This window comes from Priapulus caudatus, unplaced genomic scaffold (assembly GCF_000485595.1).
Source record: "Priapulus caudatus unplaced genomic scaffold, Priapulus_caudatus-5.0.1 Scaffold269, whole genome shotgun sequence".
Taxonomy (NCBI): Eukaryota; Metazoa; Priapulida; class Priapulimorpha; order Priapulimorphida; family Priapulidae; genus Priapulus; species Priapulus caudatus.
Window position 1 is genome coordinate 233,027 of NW_014577330.1, and position 11,676 is coordinate 244,702.

The following is an 11,676-nucleotide window of genomic DNA, read 5'->3' on the forward strand; positions in this document are numbered from 1 at the left end:
CTACACGATAGTCCGCAGTCGTTAAGCCCCGTCGCCACACGTATCGACCCGACTCTGCTCCGATCACAAGTTCAATGGGGCCAAAAATGACCTCAGCCAAGCCAATCCTAAGCCCTCTCTCTCTCTCTCTCTCTGTCTCTCTCTCTCTTTCTCTCTCGATCATCTGTGATGCTCTGGATAGTCACCCACCGGAAGAAGCCAAACACAGCCACAGAAACTAACGTGAGCATCCCCGAGAGCCGCGCCAACAATCCACGGTGGTAACGATCCACGGCGCCAACAATCCACGGCGACAACGATCCGCGGCACCAATGATCCGCAACGCCAACAATCCACGGATGTCTGCTTCGGCCGACACGCGACACCGACACACGGTTTTCGACCTCCCCCGATCCGTCTCCGATCCGCTGCCGTGTCACATTTGGCGGCGGTGGCGGCACGCAGAAGAAGAAGGCGCCGCTGGCTCTCTGTGCACACGCGAGACATGGCTTCGCCGAAATCGTCAGTGGAACCACTTGCTGCCTGCTGCTACCACCGTTGTCGTTGCCGCCGTCGCTGTTGCCGATGCTGTCGTTGCCACCGCTGTGCCGCTGCTACCGTCCTCGCCTCTCTACCCGTCTTCGCTTCTCGTTACTTTGTGAAGGCGGCGAACACGGCCCACATCATGTCGTTGGCCTGCGCCTTCATGCACTCGACCTCCGGGTCAAGGTCGAGCAGCTCGCGCACGCGCTTCATCGCGACCTCGTAGTCCTCGTCGGAGAGCGGCGCGAACGCGTTCTCGAGCACGTCGGACGAGTGAGCGAGCATGATCACCGACAGCATGCGCTTGTCCATCCGGTGCGGGTCGTTCACCCACTTGGTCAGCACCGATTCCTGCACCTGCGCGGAGGCAAGTGGACAACGTTAGCTCACCACAATACTCGATAAAACTACGCGTTGCTACTGTAACACGGGGTGGGTGGAGATGCCGGTGAAGTGACCAAGACCGATTCCTGTACCTGTGGAGGGAGAGGCAAGCGGACGACGCTTTAGCTCAACGATCCTTCGAATGTTACCCGGCAAAAAGGCGGCAGGGCCAACCGTTGGCGGCTGCGCTGATTGCCTGCAGCAACGTTGTTGCGCAGCCTGTCTGCACATTAAACTTGCTGCAGCCAATCAGCACAGCCGCCAACGTTTGGCCCTGCCGCCTTTTTGCCGTGTAACATTCGAAGGATCGTTTCGCATGGATATTTGAGGAATTTCTGTGATTTGAGCGCATTCTGGCGGGCCGATTGCCAAAAATGGCGGGTGTGGCTTGTTAAGCAGTCTTCCGCGATTCCAACGATAGTTGGAAAGTGGCATCACCTGCAGGAACACCGGAGTTATGACTAATTGACAACGATGAGTTGTGGAAAGTGCGGCGGCGAGTTAAGCACCATGTTGTATATATATTATAGTCAATAGATGCGTGTGTACTGTAGCTGCAGGTGCGGACTTGTTCTTGCTGCCAGTGGTCGCAAACGCAAACAACCGAAACGTAAACTGGAGAAATTGCACTAGAAATACGAGACGCGGAAATAAATGTCCCGCATTCGCTGACAAACACCGCTCACCTTCTCATGCCGAATACTTAGCGCAACACGTAAACAACCATAAAAATGAAAAAACGGAAGGAACTTGCACTAGAAATTCAAGACATCGAAAAAAGAGAAAGTAATTACGCATCCTCCAAGCGTCGAAAAACACAGAGAAAAGAGAGAATGAAATCACGCATCCTCCGAGCGTCGAAAAACAAAACAAAATATCCGCCGCCTCACCTTCTTGACGATCTTCTGCTTGACGACATTGTCCGTCAGCGGGTGCGTGGTCATGTCGAACAGCAGGAAGTTCTGCTTCTCCGTCGTCAGCACGCCCTTCTCCACGAGGTTCTTTGCCAGCCTCTCTCTCACGTTGCGCAGCTGGTACTTGAGTTTCAGCGGGTTCCAAGTCTCGCCTGCAAGCACACGCACGCAGGCCAGTCAGACGGATGGCTAACGCAACGAATTACGACACGGGAAAAAAGTAGACAGACGGCAGAATGCAGGAAATTACGTCACGGGAAAGAAGTAGACAGACGGCAGAATGCAGGGAATTACGTCACGGGAAAGAAGTAGACAGAAAACATAACGTAAGGTATTACGTCACGGGAAAGAAGTAGACAGCATAACGCAGAGGATTACGTCACGGGAAAGAAGTAGACAGCATAACGCAGGGGATTACGTCACGGGAAAGAAGTAGACAGCATAACGCAGGGGATTACGTCACGGGAAAGAAGTAGACAGCATAACGTAAGGTATTACGTCACGGGAAAGAAGTAGACAGGTCCTGAATGCATTAATTCATCGCGCAATATTCTTCGCTTTTTTTTCTTGAGATGTTGAGTAAAATCCCGTGAGAATGAGCGCGCGCGCGCGCCTCTAGAAGTACCATCGGAGAGGGGAGACACTTTAATGGGATAACTGATGAGGAAATAAACGTCCCTCCACTACCATAGTTACAGCCTACTCTTAGGCAAGGTGCTTGGGGGGCGGCGGGGCTCGATTCCAGCCTTCGATACCTGAGGCCCGTCAGAAACAAAATTAGTGTTAACATTAGTTTTAACTTTGCAATGTTTCTGACAACGGGCCCCAGGATAACTACTTTGCCAATATAACCCGTGCAGTGGGACAGTCACGCAACTGAACATAACATAGCATAAACTAGAGCACTCGGAGAGCGCAGACCTCCGCCAAGGCAGCCTCAATTCTCTCACTGTTAACAATTTATAAATTAATTAATTAATTAGATCCCGGAATCACCACCAAAACATGTAATCAATTCTAAGTTATAGCCCATTTCTGCACCTATCCTGAAAATTTGATGACATCCCACAAACCAACAAACACACGCCGGTGAGAACATAACCTCCTGCCAACCCCTTAGCGGAGGTAACAACAGCATTGAATAGGTAATATAGACACACTATTGATATAGTATTCTCTCTCACCACAACACCATGAATTATTACAGACCCTGCCACCTATAGGCATAATATACGAATCGGATCAATCGACTCAGCTGCCGCATGCAGCTTTTAATTTATGGCATATATTTTGATGCTGTATACAGGCCGCTAGCCACTTTATATTCCGGGGTGGGGAGGGGTTCGTTTTTTTCAATGTTGGCAACTTGCTCGCAGGGGCGTAGTACAAGATTTGTACCAGCGGAGGGGGAAGGTCTAACCGTAACCCAAAGTTTTGCGAGCACGCGAAGGGGGTGTCCGCGACTCTCTGGACGCCCCTGTACCACGCCCCTGCTCAGAAGCAGGGCGAAAGCGGGACGCGAGCGGGGGAGGTGTGGGAGGCGGGGTGTTCATGCTTCACCCCCCCACGATGGAGATTTTGGCAGATTATTACCTAAAATGGAGGCGACCTGAGGTGAAATTCTTACACATTCTTCAAAAAAAGTACCAAAATTTTCGATGTCCACGGGGGGGGCTCCGGGGGGCGGGATTCGTCGAACCCCCCCGAACCCCCCTGCGTACGGGGCCTTGCCTGTATACGACTAGTAAAAATGTTCTTATGCATCTACTCGCTTGTTATAACAGGATAGGAATTAGGGAACTATTAATCCATCCCTAATCCTAACCTAATGTCATGTGACCCTAAGGCTAGCCAAATGACACTGACTGACAGTGATTTGAACCACCTGGAGCTATGGTTGACATACAGGAAGTGAATGACATACGGACAGACGTTGACTACGATGAGCACCGTGGTTTGTTCCTTATTTTTACATATATATACACTTTGAACATAGATCTACAATGATACTATATATATGATATATTATATATATATATATGCTTACAGCGCTTAGCTGTCGTTTTCAGAATTTGGCCTAGCATATATATATATATGATATAATATATATCAGGGGCTACCCAGGATTTTAAAAGTTGTAGGCACGACTACTGCGCAGAGCGCCACCATCGTTGGCGTGAGCGTACCTAAAAGAAAATTTGTGTGGTTTTAACAATACCCCCCAGATGGCCGAAAACGGCCCCACTTTCACCGCCGATGTTCTATCTGGTTCCCGTGGCCTCTTCTGCTAACTTGGACACCTCATTTCAATAATCACTTTTAAACCCAAAAAACAACGAGCGTTAAAATAGTGTTACGAACGAGTTAAAATGTTAAAAACTGAAAGATCGGATCCGTAGTCTTTTTCCGGGCGGGTAGAGTGTTGAATGAAACAGCAGCGATAGAAATGACAGCCTAGATGAAGAAGCAATATGCGTCACCTAATTTTAGACCATATTTCTTGCTAGTTATTTCAATAGTTTTCCTGTCATAGACTCTTAAACCGTTTAGCAAAGCGTTAATGGATTTGAATTATGGATGCGTTGTTTAAAAAAACAAGATAATCTTGGCCCAACAAAAAGTGTAGGCCCGGCCTACAGTGCTACCATACTCGCTACGCCCCTAGTATATATAATACTTAATAAATCCATAAGTCAAGAGGTGATCGAGCATACGGGTGAGCCTCGTATGTATGCGTATGTGGTAACTATACAGCACACACTGGGCGCAGAGGCACACATACGAGGTGATGGGACTCAAAATATACGAGCTACTGTTCTGTTGACTTTTGAGTACCATTGCTTCGCTTGTATTTGTGTGTATAGTTGTGTGTCGTGTGCTGGTGTGTGTGTGTGTCCCCGCGGTGTGGTTGTGTGTGTCGTGTGTGTGTGCCTGTGTGTGTGTGTGCTGTTGTGTGTGTTTGTGGCCATGTTGTGCTGTCTGGTGTTGTGTGTGGTGTTTGCTGATGCTGTCCTCTCTCGTGTTCGTGTAATGTTTTTGTGCGTGTCTTTTTGTCGTCCGTAATTCATTGCAACGCGCGACCATTGTGTTTTAATTGTTTTTGGATTATTTGATTCTATTCCAAGTGTCTCTGACCTCCTGACTGATGGAGATCGTAATCTCGAAAGCTCGTCAATTAAAACTTTTAAACCACCCTTATTCTATACCTTGACTTTGTTTTTATTCTACACGGGTGTTCGTGTGTGACTTCTACTTCTATATATATATAATATATATATATATATATAGATATAGTATATCTATATATATATATATATATATATGTATATATATAATACAGCCTTTCACTGTCGCTTTCAGAATTTGGCCTAGAAGTTGTCACTTCCTGGTCATTTACCTCTCGTGTTAGCAAGCAGCCAACTACCCATACTGAGTTACCTGCCAAACAAGTTTATGTATGTGTACGCAGCCTTGCATGTCTTACTGTACGAGTACAGCAGACTATAACTCCAGTATAACTACAGATCTATGGGTACTTCATTTTCACACTTCTGAGCTCACTGACCCTTAGATCACAGCAACTAAGAATGGAAACATCTTCATTTAGAATCCACCCATAATTCGACGCAGTGTTCCAAATGAAACGTAAGGTGGGACAATGCAAAAAGTACAGACGACAAAGAAGAGACATAAAATGACATCTTCAATCTAAATAATTCAGGCTAACGCTCTATTAGGAGTGTTCCCAACTTTGATATTATTTTAATGATTAATGATTAATGATTGATAATCCTAACCCTAACCTTAAATGAACCCTAACATTATATTTAATTAAAACCTTATTTTATTAAAAAAAATATTATTATTAAAAATTTTATTTAACTAAAATTAACCCTAACAAACTAATATATGACCAATATATATAATATATATAAGTTATTATGACATTGATTATGTAATTGATAATGTTATTATGACATTAAAGTTAGGAACACTCCTAATGGAGTATCACCCATAATTCAGGTTTGCATTATGGGAATAGTATGGGATAATATTGTCAAGCAGACGTGGAGACAGACTAGAAGATTAAATTTACGCATGCACACAACCTATAGAAAAACCATTAGCATATATTGAAAGCAAACTTTATACGTCCCAGATTAGGTTAAATAATAATGATCAACATGAACAGTTTTCACTTTCTTTGCCAATAAAACTGTCGCTGTAGACACATTTGCAGAATTAAACTGCACACCAGACACCAATGGATGAAAATCAATGTAAGACACGTGTTTAGATGCTTATCTTTGGATGTAACTGCTGGATAACATTCTGGTTTATTTTCTGTCATTGTGCCAGATTTTTTTCATGCTTATTGTTAGTATTATAATTTCTACTAACCACATATTCATCACTAACAAACCCATTCTGCTAAATGCACTAGATTGCAGACCCTGCGTTTGCCATCACAATTCACACACATACAGAATTATATGTAAAACACTGGCCCATAATAATGACGTCTGTAAGGTAAAACTAAACCTCACACACACTTTCCTGATCCACAGCTGGTATTTGGCTCGTAAACTCCCATGCTATCATTTGCACCTTGGAACACAGATGCAGACTTTACATCAACCATTTTGAAATACCTTGCCCCCCAAAAAAATATTTGAGGTACACCACTGCAATCTCTAGACTAGTTGTTGCATAACTTCGAATATAATAATTATAATAATATAATAAATTCTTACTAAGTACATCTTCATTTTATATAACTAAAATACAAGTACATGCACTGAATTTCCATTATAGTTTTCACATCACACGTGTAAGGTAAACACAAGCATCCCTTGACATAATTATCACTTTCAAGAGGTTAGTGAGGTAATGATGTGGGGGTGGGGGTCACCTATGGCAAAGTTCAGCTAATTCACCGCATTCCCCAGCGCTGTGTCTGCATGTCACTCACCACTAAGGTATTCTATCCAACTCTGCACAGTCTCCGGCGGCTGAGTCTCCTTCACGTGTTTCAGTGCCTCGTCAAGGAGCACATCGCCGGTCGGTGCATCCGACTTCAGCAAAATTTTCCTGCGAAGATGAACAACACAGATAGATGGTAGGTACTGATCGCAAACAGATGCGCGAGTTTTTACTAAATTTTCCTGCGAAGACGGACAGCGCAGATGGAAGGTAAACAGACGTGAGATTTTACTAAATTTGTGTGATCTGCTATATAAACGTTTTTGTAAAAATTTAATGAAATATACAATATAAATATTTGTTATATGTTTTTAATAACGACATACACTTTTCAATGAATCATAAACACTTCAATAGCAAATGAAAAAACAAACCAAAATCGATTTCGATACAACAAACTCACTGGGCTGACGATGTGAGAAACATTAGGAACACAATAAACCCTCCAAATTTTATGCCAATGAATCGGCATCAAAGTGAAGTTTTGTGAATTCAAGCGGTTAAGATTAGGGCCCGAAGTTTTCCGCGAAGCGGATTTTCCGCGGAAATCGCGGAACGGGAGGAGAAAGCGGAAAACTCAGTCTTGAAAAAAGATGTAAAAATTAACGGACTAGGAGCCTACGACACACTGTGCGATTTTCTACGCTGGCCGCTTGCGATCGATAAATACGGTGCCGGGTCCGCGCGGTGTGCGAAGGTCGGGCGGGCGCGCGTCTCACGGCAGCGTATTTCGCTCGCGATCCCGCGATTTTCTACGCTGGCCGCTTGCGATCGATAAATACGATGTCGGGGTCCGCGTGGTGTGCGCGGGTCGGGCGGGCGCGAGTCTCACGGCAGCGTATTTCGCTCGCGATCCCATACGCCCGGCTGATCGCTCGCATTCAACGCGTTCAACCGGTTTTTCATCTCTTGCATACAAATAAAAACAAGTGCCGCAGAGCGACAGGTCGCATCTGGTGTCTGGTGTTCTGCTGATAAATTCATTTGTGCATAGCAAGACGTCCTATACATACGTTCATTTCTAACCCCAAAAAACAACACTTCAAACTAGTGTAATAAAATTCCGATAGATGGCGGGCCGCTATTAAAGGCAACGTTGCATCGGTCAGCAAAAGCATTGCAGCAATGGCAGCAGCTGTCAGTGTGACGACGAATTGCAAAAAGCAGGAGCGAATAATTACCATATTATTACTATACAAAACATGCGTTCTATGGTGTCAGGTAAAAAGGTACATTAAACCCCTTGCGAGGCACATCTGGCTCGTTAAAAATAGCTCAATGGTTGATACAACCAGAAGCAGAGCAGCTTGTGCAAGATTACAATTTACAGCAATACGATAGCAAATATCTCTAAACTAATTTCAGTACAAGGTAGGCCAGTGATTAGTGGACCGAATAAGCTCAAGAACGTACACACTTGCGTCTATATTTGTGCCAAAATTTGATGAGAAAATTAAGTTTGGGAAATCCGCAGCCTCACTCCTGGGTAATTATTTGAGTGCTAGTGACTGTATTCCAACTATTCATAATGTACACTACAGAATCTTATATATGAGTCAAGTAAGCATTGTTCAAGTAAGAGTTATGTGTGGAATTTCACTGTAAAATGGGAGCTTTCCACACCCACAGGTACTCGCCAACGCAGTTGAGAGAAACAAATCCATGTTTAACCCTCCTCTTGAGGGTCAAAAGGTTATCCGACACTTACTCTTCGCATGTCAGCGGAAAGTACATTTCATGGTCCTTTCAATAAAGCCATAAAAATGCTAGGTCACCGCTGAAGCAAAAAAGTTTTTCAATCGCTCCGTCAGACCATGTCCTCAGAAAATGTCTAAAATCTGCCCTGGCCCCATTGACCTTTGACCTGTGACCTCCAATTTCGGCACAGTGATGGTTTTTCCTACCATGATGCTATACACCGACTATCACGAGCCTAGGTCGAGCCGTTTAGATTTGTGCCGCAATTCTGCATTTCCTCCCTATACCTTAAGTTAAGGAGGGAATGTTCCCCCTTCTTTTACACCTCTTGACCTTTGACCCCCAGCTTCAACATCCCAACTCGTTTTGACGATCCCCCCCGATGTGCCGAATATCGTGACCGTACGTCGAGCGGTTAAGATTTGTGCCCAACTGTTGACGCACGCACGGACGGACGCACGATCATGCGATTCTACAAGCTGCATCTGACTATGTCAGATGAGCTAAAAATTAAGGCTTTTCTAAGCTTTTGGTGAAATTTAGAATGGCGAAATTTAGAAAGCAGAAGAAAGCAGAATTTGAGATTTGTAAAGCAGAAGAAAGCAGAATTTGAGATTTGTAAAGCAGAAGAAAGCAGAATTTGACATTTATAAAGCAGAAAACTTCGGGCCCTAGTTAAGATCGAAGACATACCTGTTCAGCAGGCTCCGCCGCCGCATCCCGGCCTTTTCTAGCTCAAGACGATTGCGAAGACCCAGTTCAATGAGAATACAGCCTCGCAGACCAGACGATATACAATCATTCCAGAACGACGTGTAACCCTGAAAGAGACGACGCGATACGGCAACGCTTTAACGATGCTGTCACTACAGGGGAGAAAAAATGGAAAAACGTGGATGTGCTGGCATCTGCGTACATGCTTGCGTGTGCATTCATGCATGTATTTATGAGAGGAATCTTTATATTTTGTATTCCCCGTGACCTACTATTAAAAATGTAAACAAAATCACATAAAACATTGAAACACTGTAAACTTTGAAAATAACCCTATGCCATTCACCATATTTCCTTGGAAGATTTCACATTAAACCATATATGTATCGGTTGAAACCTAGTTGGTAATCTAGGTTTCGTGAATTGTATAATTAGCTTTGTGAAACCTGATACCCACGGATGGACTTTTACGTAGTAATTGGTACATTCAAACCTGTGTTAGCAGTCACCTCTATGGAATGAACACCTATTGTTAAATGCCACTTTTGGCATTTTAGTGTTTTTCTTTCTATTGTAAGAGCATCACTGTTAGAGTTTAGCATCACACTTCCCTTGTTATTCAACTGCACTCCATGAATGTAAAAAATCACGTCTGATAACACCATAATAAAATTAAAGGCGACTTTTGAAGTTTGGTAACTAGTCTGAATTAAAACTGACCACGAATATATATGGATGCCACCACGAGTTCCACTTTTCGAACGTGCCATGTCTTTATGAGCAGTACTAACCTATAGGCTATACTCATCCTTTATTGGCTGATGTTATGCACAAATAACATTTTACACTTACCAGTTACCTCACCTCACACCTGCACCTGATGCTTCAAAAATGACAGTAGTAGTAGTAGACGTAGCTCTAGTACTATAGCCCGCGGATCGCTGCCGCAGGGCTATAGCACATTCTGCCATAGATGTAATCTAAGCAAATGGTCCAACTGATGTGACCAAAAATGTATCCCCAAAACGTAAAATGATCGGGCTTTTTAACACTTATCTATCAACATGGACATCTCACCTATCTTTTTGAACACTTCCACAACTTTACACCAGGTATTTATGCTGTTATTCCTCAAAGTCTTAGCACTACTGGTGTTTTGTTTTCAAATGCGGTTGCTCTGCTTATGTGTGCACGCGTGACTCTTCAGTGCTAAGACTTTGAGGAATAACAGCATAAATACCTGGTGTAAAGTTGTGGAAGTGTTCAAAAAGATAGGTGAGATGTCCATGTTGATAGATAAGTGTTAAAAAGCCCGATCATTTTACGTTTTGGGGATAAATTATTGGTCACATCAGTTGGACCATTTGCTTAGATTACATCTATGGCAGAATGTGCTATAGCCCTGCGGCAGCGATCCGCGGGCTATAGTACTAGAGCTATAGTAGACGGTACTAGTACTACTACTACTACTAGTACTGGCACTAGTATTTAGCTTTTACTTAGTTTTAGTTTTCCTTCACTAAATACGTTACGTTGACAAAATTAATATTAACAAAAATTATCATTATTACTTCTCTGTCTTTTAGTCCAAGAAGAAGAACTTCTTCCATCAACGTAAGTCTAGTTTCTTTTGAATCATGATCAAGTTCATTTTCATCACACGAGTTGCTAGTTTCCTCGGGTTCATTTTCACTGGCTGGTTCCTGGTTTTCCTTCTTTATGGCAGTAGACTTCCGCTGTACAAGCCCATCAGATCTTTGACTCATTGTGTCAAATTAATGGACAAACACGTCAGCTGTTCATTGATGATAGCGGTTTCGGTTTAATCCCACGATATGGTACAAATCCTTTTAAAATCTGAGGTTGAAGATATCGTACACGAAATTTCACTCATCAAAACAAATGCTCTTCCTGTTCTACGTTGGCACCTGTTGGCACGTTCATGCAACAGATTGACTTCAGAGACACCTATAAAATATTTTTGCTAGGTGGCAGCACCAGTCTACAAAGGAATAGCGCATGTTGTACGAAACTTGCTTTATCTGTTCTTGGTTGTTTCACAAAAACAACTAGTATTTTCCCATAGCAGATATCTGTAAAACGTCAGAATGAGTAAAGCACACCCTCCGGAACTTAAAAAGTAAGTAATAGTAGTCACTACATATTTAGTTTACATTGAATTTGATTCGTGCACAAGTGAAGTTCAACTTCAAGTGGCACACTGCAAGGGCGCAAATCCACTTTAGGCACCTTACGTCCGTAGGTATCACGAAGTGATGCACAGATTTCGGTTCAAGGATAGAGAACCACCATGAGGGTGACATGTTCTCTATCCTTGGGCCCAGATTTCTGTGTATCATCAAATGATGCACAGACTTTCCGTATATCAAGGAATGATGCAAAAACCCTAACCCTAAACCTAACCCTAACCCTAACAATAACCCTAACAATAACCCTAACA

General features: G+C 43.6%; 2 protein-coding genes across 2 annotated transcripts in view; one reads left to right on the forward strand and one right to left on the reverse strand.

Annotated features, from left to right (window-relative positions):
- Positions 1-123: 123 nt before the first annotated feature.
- Positions 124-11,138, reverse strand: LOC106808347 (Golgi phosphoprotein 3-like). The gene is made up of 5 exons (XM_014811033.1): positions 10,787-11,138; positions 9,195-9,322; positions 6,793-6,911; positions 1,797-1,972; positions 124-879 (listed from the first exon to the last, which is right to left on the reverse strand). The coding sequence occupies exons 1-5, from the start codon at positions 10,979-10,981 to the stop codon at positions 631-633; spliced, it is 867 nt and encodes a 288-aa protein (XP_014666519.1). The 5' UTR covers positions 10,982-11,138; the 3' UTR covers positions 124-630.
- An 84-nt stretch (positions 11,139-11,222) lies between these two features.
- LOC106808348 (small nuclear ribonucleoprotein G-like) overlaps positions 11,223-11,676 on the forward strand; it is a 3,250-nt gene continuing 2,796 nt past the window's right edge. Inside the window, exon 1 of the mRNA XM_014811034.1 lies at positions 11,223-11,355. Within this exon, the coding sequence (XP_014666520.1) occupies positions 11,324-11,355 (32 nt within the window). The 5' untranslated portion in view covers positions 11,223-11,323. The remainder of the gene's footprint in view (positions 11,356-11,676) is intronic.

Bases quoted from the DNA above. Each gene is read 5' to 3' on its own strand.
- LOC106808347 (XM_014811033.1), bottom strand. From the start codon at position 10,981: ATGAGTCAAAGATCTGATGGGCTTGTACAGCGGAAGTCTACTGCCATA. The intron at 9,323-10,786 runs GTAATAATGATA...CGTCTCTTTCAG, and splicing joins TTGGACTAAAAGACAGAGAA to GGTTACACGTCGTTCTGGAA. The intron at 6,912-9,194 runs GTATGTCTTCGA...TCATCTTCGCAG, and splicing joins CGGCGGAGCCTGCTGAACAG to GAAAATTTTGCTGAAGTCGG.